This window comes from Malania oleifera, chromosome 6 (genome assembly GCF_029873635.1).
Source record: "Malania oleifera isolate guangnan ecotype guangnan chromosome 6, ASM2987363v1, whole genome shotgun sequence".
Taxonomy (NCBI): Eukaryota; Viridiplantae; Streptophyta; class Magnoliopsida; order Santalales; family Ximeniaceae; genus Malania; species Malania oleifera.
This window is the reverse complement of record NC_080422.1, coordinates 56,157,913-56,179,221: the sequence shown is the minus strand read 5'-3', so window position 1 is coordinate 56,179,221 and position 21,309 is coordinate 56,157,913. Positions and strand designations below refer to the sequence as shown.

The window sequence follows — 21,309 nt, the reverse complement described above, 5'->3', positions numbered from 1 at the left end:
TGGCCATTCAATTCCAGCCTTTTAATGTCCTAGCTTTTTGTTTCTCATTTCAACGCTTAACAACAGAGTTGTAACTTCTGCGTCCGTTAGTTTTTTGCTCATGCATGGTGGAATTGTCTTCTCTAACACTGTAGATTTCAGGTCTTCACCTATGCGGATTGGAGGGCCAGATGGAAGAAACTTGCAGCTGCATTTTAGGTCGAGGTTGTCTCTTCCTCTCTTCACAGGAGCAAAAGTTGAAGGAGAGCAGGGTGCTGCAATCCATATTGTCTTGGTTGATGCTAACAGTGGCCATGTAGTAACATCTGGCCCTGAATCATCGGTGAAACTGGATGTTGTTGTGCTTGAAGGTGATTTTAACAATGAAGAAGATGAAGGCTGGGCTCAAGAAGAATTTGATAGCCATGTGGTCAAAGAACGTGATGGAAAGAGACCACTTTTGACTGGGGATTTGCAAGTCACACTCAAAGAAGGTGTAGGAACATTGGGCGAGCTGACATTTACTGATAATTCAAGCTGGATAAGGAGCAGGAAGTTTAGACTTGGGCTGAAGGTTGCCTTGGGATTTTGTGAGGGCATACACATACGTGAGGCAAAGACAGAGGCTTTCATTGTTAAGGATCACAGAGGGGAATGTAGGCTGTTGCTCAATGCCTTTCTTATTATTCCTTTTCTTCTTGTGTAATTTTGTTATTCATTCTGCATTTTTTTTTAACAACTTGGCAGTATACAAGAAACACTATCCTCCTGCATTAAATGATGAAGTGTGGAGATTGGAGAAGATTGGCAAGGATGGGTCATTTCATAAGAGGCTAAATGGTGCGGGAATACTCACAGTTGAAGATTTTCTTCGCCTTGTAGTCAGAGAGACTCAAAAACTACGGAATGTAAGTTTGGGATATGGTTGTCAAATAAGAATATTATGCTTCTGTAATTTTTTTTATAATTAATTTGTCTGATGATTGTAGATTCTGGGAAGTGGCATGTCAAATAAGATGTGGGATGCTCTCATAGAGCATGCAAAGACTTGCGTCCTGAGTGGGAAGCATTATGTATATTATTCTGATAATTCAAGAAATATTGGTGTTGTTTTTAACAACATCTATGAGCTGAGTGGCCTTATTTCTGGGGAACAGTATTGTTGTGCTGATTCTCTTTCCGAGAGCCAGAAGGTTGGTATGATTGCTGCTGTCCACCTCTCTCTTGTGGATCATATTTTGTTGCTTTCATGTTATGTTTAACAAGTTTCTGAGTGTATTATTAGCATAAAGTTATTAAGCTCTGTACTGAAACTGATAGCAGTTCTTTAATGTCATACCTCCTTACTGTCTTTTTATTTTTAATTTTTTATTAAATTTTAAATTAGCTCAGTATGTGCACATTTGATCTGAGTTGGACCACTTTTGTGAACATATGGGCTATATATTTTAAGTTCTGTGGTAACACAATGACCACTGAATTCAGCGTGGTTTGTTCTATATAGTTCTTTACCCAGAGTCTATGCATTTTAAATTGAATTGGACCTGTGAATATGTTTTGGGGCATATATCTAAGTGAACATTATTGGACTAAGTTCCGTGGCAGCATTATCACCATTGAATCCGGTATGATCTGTACAATATAAATCTTTAACATCATTCTCTACTTCCAGCTGAACTTTATCAACCTAAGTGGAAACTTGAGTTATTGCTTTTATGTTTTTCTTAAGAACTTACCAAATTTGTAGGGCAGCTTGTGAACTTAAACCTCACTTTTTTTTCCTTGGTTTTTTGCAGGTCTATGTGGATACCCTGGTGAAGAAAGCTTATGAGAATTGGAATCAAGTTGTAGAGTATGATGGCAAGTCACTTTTGAGCTTTAGGAAAAACAAGAGATCAAGTCCTTATAGAAATGATATTGGGATGGGTTCTGTTGATTACTCTAATGCATTAGATCGTCAACTGCACTCAACACGCGAGCTTCCTTCAGTGCCTCCTGATCAATTATCGATGGATTTGGTCCTACCAATTGGAGGTAAATATTGGTGGCTGCAAATATCATGTTTCTAGTTTTAGGATGGATGGGCAGTAGCTTGCTTAAGTCCCACTAAAACTATCTAATTGCATTGTGGAACATATAAGTTTTAGAAAGTCCTAGAAAAATTGGGAATCATTTTCTAGTACGTTTTGATGCATTTATCAACCTATATGGAAATTAGTCTTATGTTCCTCTTTGAGATTGAAATTTTTTTTTCTTTTTCTTTTTTAACGACTTTTGTCTATTCTTGGCTTTTATTTGAGCACTGTTTTATGAAACCAAGGTTTGAGATGTGTCTTATGTTTCATGTTGGCCATGGTTAAAATGTAACTCGTCCAAAATATCTCTTATGATTGTATCGATCTGTATGATAATTTGTTAACTGAAATTTTTGTGAAAATTAAGATGTGCATTTCTATAATACATGTTGGTTGTCTTTTTTTACCCATTAAGACGAAGGACAAGTTGAATACATGAAAAAGTTGAGGCAAAAATGCAAAAAAAGAAGAAAATTAGCTAAGGAGGTCGACCGATCGGCTCACTTCCTGCCAAATTTAACTTGTTGTGCCAGTAGCTGGTCAAGTGACTCCCTTGGCCATGGCAAAATTTGAAATTTTGAGTTGTTTTTTTGTGCTTGACTGGTAAATTTGGGCATTCCATGTGTCCTATTGATGCCACATGTGAAGCAGTGATATTGACAGTTGATGGTTGGTAGTTAATAGTAGTTATTTTTGAATTTAAATTTTTAAATTTCAAATTCAAAAGGGGTTTCCCTTTCTTCCAATGGAGGTCTATAAAAGGACATTCCTAGGGAGAGAAATGCACGTGTCCAAGCTGGGGCAAGGAGAGCTTTTTGGAGTGTGATATGGGGTTTTTGCATTGGGTGTTCACTTGAAAGAAAAAAGGGAAATTCATTTCATACCACTTTTGCTTAAGGCATTTGGGGTGTGATTTGAGAGAGAGGGGTTCTGCACTTAATCTACAGAGTGAATTTCATCCTTGAGGTTAATGCCTAGACATTCTTCTTCTCAATTTTCATTCATTTTCATAAATATTTGAATGCATGATTTATGAATGTTTTTTTATGTTAATAATTGGATTTGTTAAGTTTTTGACATCTTTTTGTGTTGTTAATTATATGTTAGTGGTGTTAGGATGTTTCTTTTCCAATTCCATAAGAAAAACCATGTTAAAAGGTAAAAAATAAGCATGTATATATGTTTTTGTCCTTCAAACTGTTGACCGGCCCATTCAGGTGGTCAATTGCCCCCTTTTGAAAAGTAGCTGTTGGGCTACTGGGCGGTCGACTGCCCCTTTGCAACTAATCAACCATCAAATCCCAAGAGTGCATTTTTTACTCTTTTCTTATGTTTTCTTCTGGGATTCTATATGTTTTTAAGTCTCTACACTCATTAGGGTGTAGTTGGTTGAGTTTGCTTGCTGTTTGGATGAAGGTTTTTGTGGTTTCTCCATGAAAAACCATCTTTTTCACTTCAAAAGCAAATCCACTCAAATATTTATCGTAGTCTTCAATTTTTACCAAAGTTTTTCAAACTTCCTTGGAGTAATACATCAATGATGCGACTTTTGAATGGTCCCCAAGTTTTCCAACATGGTTTCAAGGCGGGTTGATGGTTTTCCCACCAAAAATGCTTAAAGTTTTTCAAGATTTTACAATTGAAAAAATCATTTTTTTCAAAGTAATTGTCCATGAATTGGCTTGAGGGTGGAAAAAGGATTTCTTAATGTTTAAACTTGATTTCAATCTCTGTTTTATTGAATGTTCATTGAAAATCGGATTTCTAATCAAGAAATAAGTGATTTTTTAGTAAGGTTTCAAATGTTTTCAAATATTTTCCAAATGATTTAAAGGGATTTCTGAAAAAGTATACACCAAAATGTTTTCTAAAACTTGTTTTTGAAAATTTTTTGGAACTACAAGTGGCTTGATTTCTCTAGTGGAGGATATGTAGGCAATCTACCTTGTTAGATTCAGCCACAACCAAAGAACAGTCGATGTTTTCTCTTTTTTTTTTGTTTGATTTTGTATGAGGATTTTTTAAGGCACCTGAGTAGTGGAATTCCCATGGGGCTTATGCCTTTGTATGAATTCCATGAAAGCCTTTTCAAATGGGGAAAGGGGTGAGAATCTCAAAATCTGCAGCAAATGAAAAAAATAAACCAGTAGTGGCCGTTCGACTGCTCTCTGCAAGTGGTTGACTGCCTAATGCTGCAAGCCCAATTTAGGCTATTTTTCGAAATTTTCCTCAAAATTTTTAATTTTTAAGTGGATCACACACATACTCACATAGGGTAAGTGCTGCAAGCATTCTTGGAATGGGTGCTTTAGAATGCTATGTCTTTTGAATCTCAAATTGAAGATATTTAAAACCTACATTCTCTATTTACAATGGTACTCCTGAATCAATATTGTTTTTAAAACGACTTTTTTTTTAATTTTACCTTTTAGAAAACAAAATAAGGTGGTGATTCTGTTTTAAATAAAATCAGTAGTTAAGATAACCTAAGGGTGGTTATGTTACTTTGGTTTATATAGGTTACCACATGTTGGCAACCCAAAACATGTCTCTAAACTCAATTTCGACAATACAAACAGGGGGTTCTTCCTTATTTTTGTATGTCATTTGTTTTGTTCCTGTGTTGTATTTCAACATGAACTTGCCGCTCCTCACTGTTGCACTTATTCGGTCTTTGTTTTGAATGCACATACATCTTGATGGACGATTCCTTTCTTGTTCTTGGTAACCCCTTGGAAAAGCAATCATGATTAATTCTTGTCATGCCACTTATGCTTCTCAGAATGCTCAATTTGATAATGTCTACCTTAATCTTTCTTCTTCTACTGTGTGTGGGTTGTTCTTAAGGTGATTACTTTCAATGTGTTTTCCTATAGCTCCAAGAGATGCTTCCCTCATCTTTGTTTGAGCTCACATGGAATTTTTTATTCCATGGATGACCTTTGAACTGCTATTTTATCATTTTAATGTATAGCTAATATAAATTCTTGCATATGGAAAGCTTGTTTATATAGTTTGGATGTGGCAGTTGCATAGAACCTGGAAAAAAAAAACCCTATTTTTGCACTGGTTACCTTTTTCTTTTCTTAATGACAATGATTTTTGTGGCAAATACTCCGATATTACCTCTTTTTTTATGAATGGTTGAGCATTGATATTGAAAATGTTTGCTATAAGAAAATCTGAGGTCTAGGTTAAATTTTAGTTGTAATAACTTTATTTCTTTTAGCATTGTTGGGGTTCACATAAAGTTCTGTTTCATTTCAACTTATTCAGGATTCTAATATGCCATAACCTACCCTCAAATGGTAAATATTTTAGAGCCCTTCACTACTACTATTTTTTTTTTGTTGTTACTTGGCATGAATAAGATGATAAAGATGCAGTAGTGGAATTGCTATAAATGTTAGACCCCATGTGGAAATTGTAAACCTATGCAGGAGTATACCAGGTGGAGCTTAATCAGAGCACTTATTATTCTAGTAGTTGTAGTAGTAGTAGCAGAAGGTGGTGGTGGTGATGGTGATGATGAGGAAGAAGATCAAACCTGTTTATTAAAGGAAACATATTTCAGTATTGTATGCAATTTATTCTATTGTTTGTAAGATTTTCTGAAACCAAAATATGTTTTGGTTGTATATTTTAGTTGTCTCCCTAATCCTTTTTCTTTGTTAGCGAAACAAAAAAAAACAAAAACAAACGGGAAAAAGGGATTGGAAGTATCACTATCCTCCTAGGATTTTGTATGTTGAATGCTAATGATTTTATTTGGTGAATTAATTTATCAATGAAGAAGCCAAGGAGCAAAAACGTGCAAGGTACAAGAAATAAATTTGAAAATATTTGAAGTATGCATTCAGAGTTCCAGCAGTCAGAATCTCCACCTTCATTTTTGGATTTGGTTGACATCATTAAACATGCCGTATTCTCACCCTCCAAATGCACTAAAGGGTGGTGTGAGGGACACATTTACCTGTTGTTTGCTGTCATTTTTGAAGTCATTTTTTGCTGGAAGTGGAACTTAGTTGCATTGAGATCCATAATTTTACCCTATCATTCAATTCAGAGAGGGATCTTGTGTCGCAAATTTAAATTTGGTTTTAGCTTTGGTTTGCAATTGGGGCTTTTTGAATTGTAACTCACTAGTTCTTGACAAACTAAGCAACAGATGAGATTCCACTATGTTTATATTTGAAAAGCTGCATGCGTTGAGGTTCTTTGAGGATATGGATGACGTAGTTTTAAAAAATCAGTGTAACAGCTGTTATGCTGCAAGGGCAGCATCAAGGATCTGCAGCTGTGGGGAGAAACTAGAAGAAATTGAAAAGAAGGGGAAGAGAGGAGATACAAGGGGCAAAACTCAAGTTCATTTCAAATTCAAATTAATTAACCTACTTCTACATGGCCTTCAAACACTATTTATAGGCAAACCTCTTCACATGAAATTACAAATATACCCCTAAAACTCCTTGAAATTACAAACATATCCACAAAATACAAAAGTATTACAAACAGGACCCTAAATGCACATAATACTATACTAATTAAAATAAACACATATTAAACTACTCACTAAGACCGACAATCCCTATACCCAATTCTTCTAAATTATTCTTCAACAAGGATCTTTCCAAGGTCTCGATTCGTGTCAAAATTCGGCCTTGAATTTTGAAATGCTGTAGGACCAGAAGTAAGAAGCTAACTTGGTCTCTTCGAAAGCCAGGACTCGAGTGTTGCAAGAAACCATGATTCTTTGGCAGCATTATAGACTTGAGTTGAGAATTAGCATCAATGAACATATCGGGGATGAGAAACTCAACAACAGGAATGTCTAAAACACTTTGGATGTCTTCAAACACATTCATTGCCCTGCACGTAGCATCTTCAAGTTTAGTACTTTGGCATGATCAACAATCTTAGTTTCTTTGTCCTAGTTAGTTGGTAGAGCAAACTTCAAAATGATTTTCTTACCATTATAGTGGAAGATATATGTCTTCTTGTGTCCTTGCGTCACACCAAAATCATCTAACCAAGGAGAACCAAGGAGTACATGGTCAATATTCATAGGTATGATATCACACCAAACATTAGCAAGATATTCACTCATTTTGGATTGGAACCAAACATCTTTCACTAACATGTAAAGTGGCATTACCAATCCAAGTTGTATTATAAGGCTTTGGGCAAGGTTCTAGATGAGGTTGCATGCGAGTGGCTTCATATGTAGAAACTATATTCATAGGGCATCTTCCATCAAATGATGATTTTGCAAACATTTCCACCACACTTGAGAAAGGTGTGAAAAAGATTGAAATTGTGCCTAGAGTATGATAAATGGCATTTCTTTCTCCAATATTTTGTCGCCATATTGTTGGATAAACATATATCCACTGGAGTTGCCGGACTTGATGACGAACCCTAGTTCAGGCAACTCATCCTCTCAGCTTCCAGTCGCCGGATACCTCAGCCTAGTTCGATGACAATCTTAGCTTCTTCGTAGACTCTAAGCCCCTTCTCTAGCGGAGGGCTGAGCACTAGAAATTGAAGCCTTTTCTCCTACGAAGGGTTGAGCACTAGAACTTGAAGCCTCCTCTTCTCGCTTGCAACAACTTTTAGAACAAACTTTGTTCCACTATTGCGATTCTCGCGAACTGCTGCCTCTTGCGATGACGAATCCTCCAATGTTGTGACTCTTCTACATTTCTGCAAATTATTTGCAGCTTTGTAGGCTCGACGAAGTCTATTGCCTCATAACCCATTGTCGTTCTTTGGCCGGCAATTTGAAGAAGGTTTCTTTGCACCATGGGCAGATTGGAAGCTTTCCTTTTCGAAGCAGCCCTCTTTTGTTGGAAGCGGGACTTGCGAATTTAGAAGCCATAGCTCTTGATAATCTGACCAAGTGCTTTCTCATAACTTAAATTTGTGACACTTCACCTTTCCATTTATGAGCTCCTTTGAGGCTATGGGTTGAGGAAGAAGGTACAAAGTGAGCACGGGAGTTCCTATAATGCCAAAATCCATCTTAATGGATAGAAAACTATTCTCTTTTGACTGGGTTCTGGCGTCGGGGGCCCTTCGAATTTTGAAGAAGTCAGGAAGGAAGATATCTCGTGTTTTGCTAAATAACAAGGTTCACTGGTTCCAGGAATATATGTCAGAGTTTTGGTGGCAAAATACTAAATTCCCATGGAAAAAGCAGATGGAATTTCCTGGAGGTTTGTTGATTGTCAGATTTACGTCTAACATATTTGGAAGAATGATCGTAGTTAAGAAATTGCTGTAATTAGGGGGAAGATTTTCTCTTAGAATTCTAGAGGGCAAGGAGGCCTGAGGTTGGTGGAGTTTCTGTAGATTGTTGAAAGGGGACATTGATAGCTTGAATGGGAACCACCGAAAATTCCTAGGCGTGGCATGTAGATAATGCGGTTCTACAGATATAGAGCAGAAAAATGGAATGGATACAATATTTAAGGGATCACCTAACAAGCTCAGTTATGCAAAGGTTGTAAAGCATGGAGCTGGGTATGATTGGAGAAGGGATGTCTTTAGCGAATTTTCCGGATAATTGAGAAAGGTAAAACTTTGTTTTTGGAAAAAGAAAAATTAGGGGAGAGTGTATACCAAGCATTATTGAAGCCTAGCTCCTTTTCAAATTTTGAAAGCTCTCCACCTAAAACTATTGGTTCAATTAGTGTGCCGAAAATTTTGAAAGTGGACAAACAATTTTTTGTCATTTGCTTTGGGCTAGGAGGTCTTGTATTGAAGTTTGTTTTGCCGGCAGGCCCAAAAAATTCTAAACAGATTGGATCAGTGGACCTAGTGTGGGTGGAGAAAGAACAATCTAGTTCGACTAAGATTTTAGGAGGTAAATACGATTTTCACTTGCCGAAAGGCACTAGTGACTGACAAGATGGAACATTGTAGTTCTTCGTCCAACAAGGGAGATTCTTAGATAGTAGTGCAAGAAAAAGTAAAACTTGTTGACCTCTCACTTTAGGAGAGAGGGAAGTCGCAAATAATGTAGAATCTTCAAATATGGAAAAGTGGTTATAGATGACGAGATTCTTCAAAACATTGTGGAAAATACAACATTACTTTGTGAGGCCAAATAGAGGTGTATTTTGCAAGATTTCGATATTGAATTGGAAGATTGGTTAGCGGATAATAATGGTTTGATTTTGGAACATATTTGGGAATTTAAGGATGTGTGTATGAGCTCTTCTCAATTGAAAGCTTTGGATAAATAATAGATTCCTAAATGTTTGGAAAGGGGTGGTAGTGAAATTAGAGGCAGGAGACTACCTCTTAGGAAACGGAGAATAGTTTTATCTATTTAGGTCAATTGGAAAGTTACAACAAAGAGAATAAGGGGGAGGAGTTTGCTAAGGGTTCCAAGTTAGTGATATCATAGCAGAGTCAAATAGAGATTGCTTTTAACCGCCTCATAGAAATGCTCAAGCAAGTGTTAATATCATTATTACAATTCTGATCATTTGAAAGTCTTAAATGTTGAGATGCTTGTCTATTAATCCTTCTTGTGATGTTTTTAAAGAAAGGGGGTGGGGGGGGGGGGGGGAGTATTCTACCTACTCCTACCTGACCCATTCTTCGGAAAATTTATGCCTTAAGGAGGAAGGGTTGTGGGTTAAGTGGTGAGAGAGGAAATCTAGACCCACTTAAACTCCTTGAGGATCTACGATTCGAGCTTGTAGATCATGCTAGAAACCAAGTGAAGGTGGGCCTAAGTCCAAGGTCTTATAAAAGAAGGAAAAATAAAGTCTAAAAAGAGCTTAAAAATCTGGTTTCTTCTATTAATTACGAGTGCGGAGAAGAGGTTGGCAAGGGGGGGAGGTAAGCGAGTTAAATTGTGAAGTGTGTTTGTTAGAATGTAAGAGGACTAGAGGTGTTTAGGAGAAGAGGTGTTTGATAAAAGAAGTCTTGGACAAATACTCTCTAGATATTGACCTTATCTAGGAGATTAGAAGAGGTTGATTTTTTTTTTGAGGCGGGGGGGGGGGGGGGGGGGGGGGGGTTGTTAGGAGTGTATGGGGGGCCACAGTTGGGAGTGGGAATTCTTACCCTCGTGCAGTGCTTCTGGTGGCATCCTAGTTATGTGGAATTCTCAAAATATTTCCAAGTTGGACACTTGGTTTGATGTTTTCACCCTTTTTGTGTTATTTGAAGTGAAAGGGAGGGGTCAATGGTGGCCTACTAGACCAACTCCTAGGAGTTCTTTTTGGGAGTTGTATTATGTTTTTGGTTTTTGTTCCCCTAGGTGGATTGTGGGAGTTGATTTTAATGCAGTGAGATTTCCCAGCAAGAAGAAAGGGGGTGGTAAAGTAACAGCTAACATGCAAAATTTTGATTTGCTTATCAAGGACGGTGGTTTAAGAGACATTCCCTTGGGGAATGCTCCATTTACTTGGTTTGTAGGGGGGCTAGAGAGGTGGCTAGCAGACTTGATGGGTTTTTTATTTTGCAGCGAGTGGGAGGATGAATTTCCAAACCTTTCTCATTGTGCTCTACCTAGGACTACGTCTGACCATTTTCCAATCCTATTGGAATCTAGAAAGGTGTCTTGGGGTCCTATGCCTTTTAGATTTGAGAATATGTGGCTAGATCATGCAGCCTTCAAGCCTTTGGTTAGCGACTCTTGGGGAGATGAATTGGAAAGGCGTTGGGGTGGGTTCCATTTCATGAGAAAGTTGAAACACTTGAAGGAGAAGTTGAAAGTTTGGAATAAGGAGGTGTTTGGTGACATTAGAATTAGAAAATCTAATATCTTGAGCGAGTTAACTTCACTAGATAGGAAGGAGCAAGATTTTAATCTTACTGATAGTGAGAAGATTTGGAGAGTTTCCCTGAAAAACAAGCTAGAAGAGGTGATATTTTAGGAAATGAGGAGTTGGAGACAAAATGCCAAATTCAAATGGGTTAAGGATGGTGATTGCAACTCTACTTTCCTTTAATAGACTAGCTAATGGGAAAAGAAGTAAGAATTTGATTTGGGAGTTAGATGTGGGGAATGGGATAGTGTCTAATAATCAATGTCATATTGTTTCTGTTATCACTAATTTATTCTTTAGAACTTATATTCGTAGGAGGATCATTGTAGGCCAAGATAGAGGGATTAGATTGGAACCCTATATCTGCTAATTAGATGTGTTGGCTAAAGAGACCTTTTGATGAGGAGGAAGTTAGAGGGGTGGTTAGGGATAAGGCTCCAGGTTTGGATGGTTTTAAAATTTTAATATTGCTATTTTTCAAGAGTGTTAGGACACAATAAAGGAGGATCTATTGAAATTTTTTTGTTAGTTCTTTGAAAACGGAGTCCTTAATAAGAGTATTAATTCCTCCTTTATAGCCTTGTGAAGAAATCTATTTCTATTAAAGTGGAGGACTTTAGACCTATTTGTCTTATCTCTATTTGTATAAGATTATTACCAGTCTTAGCTAACAGGTTGAGTTCAATGCTTGATGATACCATCCCTAGCGCTCAAAGCGCATTTGTTTTTGGGGGGGGGGGGGGGTTGCAGATAGTGGATGCTATTTTCGTTGCCATATTGGTAGGAATAAGAAGAGGGGGTGAGAAAGCCTATGATAGAGTGAGTTGGAGTTTCTTGGATAGAGTTTTTGCAAGAAAGGATTTTGGTGTGTGTTAGCATTGTTGGATCAAGGGTTGTTTGTCTAATATGTGGTTTTCGGTAACTGTGAATGGTGAACTTAAATCTTGGTTTGGTGCTTTGAGGGGTATTAGACAAGGAGACCCTTTATCCCTTTGTAGCAAATGATTTGAGTAGGTTGGTGGATAGATCAGTTTTTTTGGGGGGGGTGGGGGGAGGGGGTGGAGGAGTTGGTTAGAGATCTAGAAGTGGGGAGAGAGGGTGTGGTGGTCTCACACCTCCAATTCGCTGATCATACCATCTTCTTTGTAGACGATCACAATATTCTTTTAGGAGTATTTTGGGTATTCTTCGTATTTTCGAGAGGGTATCTAGGCTCAAAATCAATATGGGGAAGAGTGGTTTAGCGGCTATGAATGTACCAGTCGAGCATGTTAGGTAGTGGGCCAACAAAATGGGGTGTGGTATTTTTGATTGGCCTTTGACATACTTAGGTGTCCCTTTGGGGGGTAACCCAAGAGCTGCAGATTTTTGGAACCTAGTAGTGGAAAGGGTGACAGAGAGGTTAGATTGTTGGAAGGGAGTTCTCTTCTCTCTTGGGGGTAGAATTACTTTGATTCAGGCTTTTCTTGCTAGCATCTTGTTATATTTCCTGCCTGTCTTTAAGATTTCAGTGGGGATTGCTAGCAAGTTTGAGAGGATCATGAGAGAGTTTTTGTGGTCCAGTGATGGGAGTAATAAGGACCATTTAGTGAGTTGGAATGAGGTTTGTAGATCTAAAAAGGAGGGGGGTTTTGGGGCTTCGAAAATTGGTGTCTAAAAACATTGCTCTTCTAGCTAAATGGCTATGGCGCTTCCCTATAGAAGAATCGTCTCTCTGGCATAAAGTAATAAGAAGTAAATTTGGAATGAATGAGAACGGATGGGATACCAATGCTAATTTAAGATGTTCTTTGGGAGTCCATGGAGATCCATTTCTCAGATCCATCTTTCTTTCATCCCTCACACTAAAACTTGAGGTGGGGAGGGGTTCTCATGTTCATTTTTGGAAAGACTGGGCTGGGAAATGCACAATTTTCTACTTCTTTCCCTCGTTTCTTTAATCTAAGTTCTAAAAAAAATAAAGCCATTTCTTTTTTTGTTGGTGAATTGAGTAATCTTTTTGTTTCCTGGAATCTTCATTTTAGGAGACCTTTGAATGAGTTGGTGGAATGTCGTCTTTGTTACGTTTATCAAGTGGGAGTAACCTTTCTTCAGGGAGGGACGTTTGTTCTTGGTCTTTGGGTCTGTTAGGTGTGTTTTCTAGCAAATCTTTTTTTTTTTTAAATTTTTGTTTCATTCCAACTCTTCTTTCTCGCTATACTCTACTATTTGGAAAGCTAAGGTTCCCCCTAAAATAAAGGCTTTGACTTGGTTGCTTGTGCTTAATAAGATAAATACTAATAACTTTTGCAAATTAGGAGACCTATGAAGGCTCTGTCCTGATGTATGTGTGCTCTGTTTCAAGAACTCTGAGACAACTTCTCACCTTCTTTTGCAATGTGAATATTCTTGGAGTATTTGGAATATGCTTTTTGGCATTATGGTAGAAAACTGGGTTTGTCCTCCCTTGGTGGAAGATTTCTGGGCAACTTTGTGGAAGTTTGGCTTTTTCTTAGTATTATGGGGTTTATGGATGGAACATAATACTTAGATGTTTTCTGCGAAAAAAATTAAACCAGATGCTAGTTTGGGAAAAAATTAAGTATTTGGCCTCTTTGTGGTGTGTTGGTGTGTTGGGTATGGATTTTTAAAGAGGCAAGCTTTCAGGAGTTTCAAAGAGATTCGAGGAACGTGTCGACTAGATGATTTTTTTCTTGGGCATTTTTTATGGTTTTTTGTTTAGTCTTGGAGTGGCCTAGTTTGTGTCGGGAGATTTCTCATTCTCCCTCTTGTAAATTTTATTTTTATTAATGATATATTCTTTTGTTATCCCCAAAAAAAAAAAAAAAAACATATACCCACTGCAACTATATATCATCAAAAGTCCTAATACACTTTGAACACAATTAATCTATTCATATAAAACCACAAGTATGATGATTTTGCACACATTTCCTCTACCCTTGATAAAGGTGTGAAAAAGATTGAAATTGTGCCTGAAGTATGATAAATGGTGTCCCTTTGTCCAATATTTTGTCACCATATTGCTGGATTTATACATACACTGCGACTATATATCATCAAAAAGCCCTTAAAACTACAAGTTTTGACTCTCAATTTTCAAGAACTATCTTCTAGTCACCTTTAATCTTGAGTATCGTGTAGAAATGAAATAATCTCACTTAGAAAACTCACAAATGCAGCAATAGAACCTGCTTTCCAATGCTGGCAGTGACAATTGCTTGCTTTTCGTATCAAATTATGCTTGCAAAATGTTATATCTACACTCAAAATATCATATGCTGCATATCAAAATATCGTGGAAGAAACTCAAAATATCATGGTTGGATCAATTTCTTGTGAGTCTGGCAGTTGCAGGTTAGTTTTGGATTTTTTTTTTCCTGATGTGCGTTGCTGGCATGTGGGGCATGTGAGCCTGCGGTGAGGGTCCTCTGTCTATGAAATTTCAGGCAATTGTAGATCAGGGGCTGGGAATACAATGGTGAGGGTAGTGTGATGAGAAAATTACAAGATGTTAGGGATTTCGAAGGGCAGTAAGCTAGAGAATGTTTGGCCTGTGCTTGGGGCTTCATCGGTGGCCAGAAGGTGATGAAATTTTAGGAGCTAGGGTTTTGGAGGGTTCTGTTTTTGATGGCATGGGAGGTGTCGTGGAAAGCTTCAAGGAAGGGGGTGTTTGAAAAAAAAGCGACATGACTGGAAATTTTGGAAAAGTTCTGAACTGCTTTTTGTTTTTGGTTTTTTTTATTCATTTGTTTTACTAAAATTTGATATCAGAGAGGATGATTGAAGGTGCTTTCATGGATGGTGTTGAGATGAGAGATTCAGAGAGGTAGAATGATAAATGGAGAGAATGAAAGATGAAAGAAGGAAGAGAATTTCAGATTGCTGAAGAAGAAGAACATGGATTTCTTTCGGAATTTTGGCCTTCTTTTTCGTTGCCCTTGATCAAGATTCATCCATATGGATTATCCTTGAAGGAAAAGGCTCGGGAATTTGAGACTTAAGCTGGTTGCAAGGAGAAATTTTCACCTCTACAGAAAGAACTTGGGATTCAGAGAATAGTAACAAAGGTGAATCATCCAGTGGCCACATAATTTTTGAAAAAGCTTATTTGAGCTTTACAAATATGAAAATTCAGAGGTGAAATTCTTCGAATCAGTTTGTTTGCAAGATGGGTTTTGGTTATTCTCTGAGCAAGAGTCTTCAAGTAGGATCTGATAAGTGGAAAGAAACCTTGATTGGCCAATTTATTGGCAAAGCTCCTTCCTATTCATATGTGAGGAATATAATTGAAAATATCTAGAAAAGAGCAGGTGCAATAGATATTTCTCTCTACCATAGGGCTCTTTTATCTTTCAGTTTAACAAGAATGAGGACAGGAATTGGATAATGGAGAATGGACCGTGGTTCATTGGCAATGCCCCTATCTTTCTCTTTCCTTCTAAACTAAAAGAGAGAATCTACTGTTAGACAGAATGCGAGTTTGGGCAAAATTTTATGGAATTAATCCACTGGATGAATCTTGGTTTAAGTCATATTTCTAGTTTGGTTCGGAGGCCTTTATACATGGATTCATTCACTAGGAAGATGAACTTATCTTGTGGTAGGATATGTGTTGAAATTGTTATCAATTTAGAAATGCTTGGTCAAACAGAAGTGCTAACCTCTGACGGAGATTACTCCATTGTGGACTTTGAATAAGCCCGGAATGGCTTTGAGATGTTCTTTGTGTTCAAACTTTGTTCATGATGAGAAGAATTTGAAAATTTTAAAAAGTTGTGTAAGGTAAAGGAAAAATCTGAATCAAAGGAGCCTGCTGCCATATTTCTAATACCTTCTCTCTGCTCATAGAAATGCATGATAATCTTGAGTTCATCTTAAACAAAGGTGAAGAGGTTTTCCCTTGAAGGAGCCTGCTGCTAGTTTTGAATCTGCCATGTCAGAGGAACTTGAAGGCTGATATTGATATTAATAGATCTATCATTCTAGGGTTGTGGATGAAACAGTCAATACTGGATGAAACAGTCAATACTGTTACTAGCTTCAGAAAGTGGGGAAACAATGCTACTATGAAAGGCAAAGAAATTACTAGCATTGTTCCTTATTCCATTCTCTCAGATGGTGGGACTCTAAGCTTTACAAATGAAGAAGGCAAGGAGACTGGCAACAAGGGAGGAAATGACAACCTTAAAACAGCTTCAGGCTGCTGCAAACAAAGCTGTTGCAAGGTAAAATTCAAGGCAGGTGGAAAAGATTCTAGGATCATTACCTTATCTAAATTGAAAGTTAAAATGAGAAACTGGTGTTCTTTTGCATCTCTTTTTGAAAAGTTTGGCCTATTCTTTAGAATGACCTCGTCCCTTCCTTTAAATTCTGAAATATCAAGCATCATCATTCATCAAGGACTTTTTGGCACAGGCCTAGGGGCTTGGAGACAATCTGCATCTGTTCTTGCAATCAAATACTCCTTGGTGGTGGGATAAAGATGTACAAAAAATCATAAAGAAAAAAAGAATTTGGTATAAAACGTGGCAAAAATGTAGAAACAGAGATAACTTTCAAAGATATAAGGAGGCAAGAAAAGATGCAAAAAAGGGCGTTAGTGAAGCTAAATATAGACCATTTAATAGTTTGTATGATAGATTAGGTACAAAAGAAGGGGAAAGAGATATATTTAAACTTGCTAAAGCTAGAGAAAGGACGAGTAAGGACTTAGGAAATGTAAAGTGTATAAATAGTGAGGGTGATATTGTCTTAGTTAAGGACGAAGACATTAAAGAAAGATGACGAAGTTACTTTAGTAAGTTGTTTAATGAAAACCAAATAGAAGACTTAAACTTAGAATTGTCAAATGAGGAAAATACTAAAAATATGAGATTTATTTGCAAAATTAGAGTTAATGAAGTTGAGTTTGCACAAAAAAAGATGAAAAACGGGCAAGCTATGGGACCAGATAACCATCCCAATTGAAGTTTGGAAATGCTTAGGTGATAACGGAATTATAAGGTTAACTAATTTATTTAATACAATTTTAAAAACTAAGAAAATGCCAGATGAATGGAGGAAAAACACTTTAAGACCTATATTCAAAATTGTAATAACTATAGTGGAATTAAACTTATGAGTCATGCGATGAAACTATGGGAAAGGATAGTTGAACAAAGATTAAGGTTAGAAACGAAGGTCTCAGAAAATCAATTTGGTTTTATGCCTGGGAGATCTACCACAGAAGTTATTTATCTTTTAAGAAGATTAATGGAAAAGTTTAGGGAAAGATATTTATTGACCTTAAGAAAGCATATGATAGGATACCTAGGGAAGTTCTATGGTGGGTTTTAGAAAAAAAAGGTGTATGTAGTAGGCATACCGATGTCATTAAGGATATGTACAAGGAGTAATGACTAGTGTAAGGACTATAGATGGAAAAACTAGAGAATTTCTAATCACCATAGGTGTACATCAAGGATCTACTTTGAGTCCTTATCTTTTTGCTTTAGTGATGGACCAATTGACTAAGAGTATTCAAAACGAGGTTCCATGGTGTATGTTGTTTGCAGATGATATTGTATTAATTGACGAAACTAGGGACAGAGTAGAGACTGAGTTAGAATTATGGAGAGAAGTTTTGGAATCTAGAGACTCTAGGATTAGTAGAAATAAGACAGAATATATGAAATATAATTTTAGTAATGATAGGAGGAATATTGGAGACAAAGTTAAACTTGATGATAAAGAAATAAATAATACTTGTAGATTTTGATACCTTGGATCTATTATGCAAGCTGAAGGAGAAATTGAAGATGATGTAATGCATAGAGTTAAAGTAGGTTGGGTAAAATGGAGAAGTGCTTCAAGTGTGCTCTGTGATCGTAGAATACCCTTAAAATTGAAAGGGAAGTTTTATAGGATAACTATAAGACCAGCTATGCTATATGGATTGGAATGTTGGGCGATGAAGAAACATAATATCCAAAAAGTAAAGGTTGCCGAAATGAGAATGCTTAGATGGATGAGTGGTATAACATTGAAAGATTAATTAAGGAATGAATATATTCGTGGTAAGTTAGGTGTAGCTCCTGTAGAAGATAAGATAAGGGCGGTGCAGATGTTATGGACACTTGCAACGTAGGCCATAGTGCACCTGTGAGAAAAAAGTGACTTAGTTATTATGGGAGGACAGTAGAAGGGGTAGAGGTATACCTAAAATAACTTGGGAAGGATTTAATATTCTTGAATCTATCAAAAGAAATGGTCCATGATCGCATAAATTGACAGAAAAGGATTCATATAGCTGACCCCACCTAGTGGGACTAAGGCTTGGTTTTGTTGTTGTTCTAAAGAGGATTGCATTTCCTTCTTAGGTTCCTTGGATATATTTTTTATTGATTCTTTGTCATGGATATTATTAGGAGATGAAAGCCTTTTAAGGATTGTATTCCAAGGCATGCCTTTTTTTGTTTGGATGGTTGCTATGAATAGGCTCAAGACCCTTGATAGAATATCAAAATGGGTGGAGGTAATTGTTCTGTGTGCAATTTCTCCCATCCTCAAGTTGAAGCAAGGGATCATATTCTTTGAATGCAGTTTCTCAAATTGAGTGTACCAGAATTGCTTGACTCCATTCTTTGCATATTCCATCTCTGAGTATTCATGAGGTTAGGGGATATGCAGTTTTACCAGTATGAGAAATGGTCCTTCTGCTCTGCTAAGTCGAATCTCCTAGGCTGCCTGCATATATAATATTTGGAGGGCCAGGAATTTACTCATTTTTTAGAACTCCTCTTTGAGGTCTGACAGTCTGGTTAACAAGGTTTTAGGAGATGCTAAGGGGTTCATTGCTGTCAAAAAACAGTATACCAGATCATGTTGGGCTGTTTCTGGTCTAGTTTTTTCTGCCTTTCTATGTTCTTTGGTTGATTGTTGTGTTATTTCATCCCCTTGTGCTTCTTTTATCTTCTTGCCTTCTCCCAAAAGTAATAAGCATTTACATAAACCTAACTTTTTCTCTCATTAAAATTACGTATTTGCAAGCTGCATGTTATTTAAATTTTATTTTCCATGTCTTTCTTGCTCCTAATTTGGAGACAAAATACATTCTATTGTTATGCATTTTTGTTCTTATTTTACATGAACATTATATTTATTATTTCTTTATATTTACAATTTCTTAGTTTAAACTTATAATCAATAAAGTAGGGAATGTAGCAAGTACATGTTTCTTTTCGCCAATAGCTACTAAAAGCAACCTAGATAACATCCATTACTTGTAGTATATGCCATATTTAAATTGATTTTAAAAAAGATTTGCTAAAAATCATTTAAAGCACTTTTATGTAGGATTTTGGGGATCAAAACAGATGAATCTATATGTTTTTGACAAGTTGCTAAAGCAAATGAATTCACAGAGCAGTTTTCATTAGCTATTACATAACATCTGCGAAAGCCCGCGACCATCATACTGCGACTGTTACCATTATGCTGACTGCTGGTGTTTTTTTCTGAAAACATGATGGATGCAGTCAGAGGAGAGAGATTAGAAGCCCATGCTATAATTAATAACATGATTTTTTAACCAAGTGCACCAACTTGGCTGGGCATGCAAATGCACTAAGAAATAGAAGTCCTTTTTGATGTTACTATTGCTTCAAAAACATGAAAAACACAATTACAGAGAAAGAAAACAAGTTCTATAATGATCATATAGAACTAGTTCTGGACATAACGTGAAATTTCCTTGTAGAAATTTTTTACTACCTTTGATGTGAATATCTTGATCATGATGTGATAATATGCGGGCCTTTTTATTATGGCCAATTTTTATCTTGCAACTGTATGTGCTTCTTTTTCTCTCCCTCTGTTGTGTGCATAACGCTGAACACAAACACATAAATGTTGCTCTTTAGTGCAAATACTTGGACGAGAAATATTGTGAGTTAATGTCGTTTCTTAAACTTTAATGCAGCTGCAGTGTATGGTGATGGTTTGGCTACTGGATACTTAGCGGAGTCCCAGATTGTAAATTCCAGGTTGCAGAGTGAGTTTGATGGTATTTCATTTGCTCCTCAAGATCAGCTGATTGGAAATTCTCAGGAAACACAAGGCAGTAGGATTGATAACAGTGTTGGGCTAGCCCTTGGCCCTCCACAGCCATCGACTTCAGACTTCCAAGGTGTGAACTCTTCTGTACAGCCATCTAATCTCAACTCTTTTGACGACTGGGCTCACAACCAGGACAAGGAGTCTGAGGTCTTACTCTCTGAAGAAGAGATTCACAGTAAAAGTCATGAGATGCTTGAAAATGAAGAAATACAACACTTGCTTCGAATTTGGAGCATAGGAGGCCATGCCTCCATTAATGGGCCCGAAGAGGGTTATCCGTTCTCATCATTTATGCCGTCCCCTCCAGCCTATGCATTTGGTGAGGATCGGTCTCGTTCTGGAAAAGCTGTTGTAGGGTGGCTGAAGATCAAGGCAGCAATGAGGTGGGGCATTTTTATCAGGAAGAAAGCGGCTGAGAGGCGGCGGGCACAGCTTGTTGAGTTGGAGGAATAGAATTTGCTAGTGGAGTGCAGGAGAGTTATCAGGAACAAAATTATCATTCATATCCCCCAACTCAAATTATTGAGGGACTCAAATGTGGAGAGTTATGGATGAGAAGCATCTTAGTAGATGGTACAATGCCTTGGGCCTCTCCTTCATTTCTAATACCTGAGCACTATGTTACGATTCCAACAATTTCCCATACTCCCAACACTGCAATCATCCTTGCACAGTGCACCGAGTATCAGACACTGAAGCAGAGCACGAAGGTATTGAACTCTCAATTAAGATTCTTGTGAATGATATAATGTGTGTTTGGGGATTCGAATGATTATTTATGTTGTATAATTGATTACCCTTGATGTTAGACACTGATATTAGGGGAATGTCTCTTTAAGATCTTGAATTTCCCAGTTTCAATGTATTTGCTTTGAAAAATATTGTACGAGAATGGTTTTCTTCCTTTGATTTTGTTTGTTAGCTTTTGTAATATATGACTCTTGTAAAATTGGCTGTTTAGAGATTGCTCCCTGTACCAAAGGCAGTCAAAACAGAAAGGTTATCAGTCACCAAGACTGAATTGATCCATATGCTTCTTGCGCAATGAGTGCCAGAAATCACTCTGCGATTTAAGACTTGAGTTCTAAGCATGTTTACAAGCTTGTGGGCAAACACTTCAAGTGAGCACACTCTTTAAATGCATTATCATTTATATTTATATTTATATTTGTTTATTTATTTATTTTTCTAGTTCGGGTTGGAAAGAAGGAGAAATCTACCCTAACAGTCAGCGCCTTCATACGAGAAATCTTGTAGTGCGCAAAAGAAATTTCCAGTTCAGGCTCGGGCTTTCTTAAAAAATGTAGCCTCTTTTTCCCGGAAAGTTAAAATTGAGTGAAAATGCTGGTAAGTTATTTTTGAGATTTTTA

At 37.1% G+C, this 21,309-nt stretch overlaps 1 protein-coding gene across 5 annotated transcripts in view; it reads left to right on the top strand.

Moving 5' to 3' along the window:
• The window catches only part of LOC131156978 (calmodulin-binding protein 60 D-like), a 57,648-nt gene extending 36,635 nt beyond the window's left edge, over positions 1-21,013 (top strand). For all 5 annotated transcript variants that reach the window (XM_058110763.1, XM_058110767.1, XM_058110765.1 and 2 more), the window contains 5 exons: positions 142-635; positions 727-887; positions 969-1,172; positions 1,776-2,013; positions 19,803-21,013. In XM_058110763.1, coding sequence (XP_057966746.1) covers positions 142-635; positions 727-887; positions 969-1,172; positions 1,776-2,013; positions 19,803-20,392 — 1,687 coding nt within the window. In that variant the 3' untranslated portion in view covers positions 20,393-21,013. The remainder of the gene's footprint in view (positions 1-141; positions 636-726; positions 888-968; positions 1,173-1,775; positions 2,014-19,802) is intronic.
• The last annotated feature ends 296 nt before the right edge of the window (positions 21,014-21,309 follow it).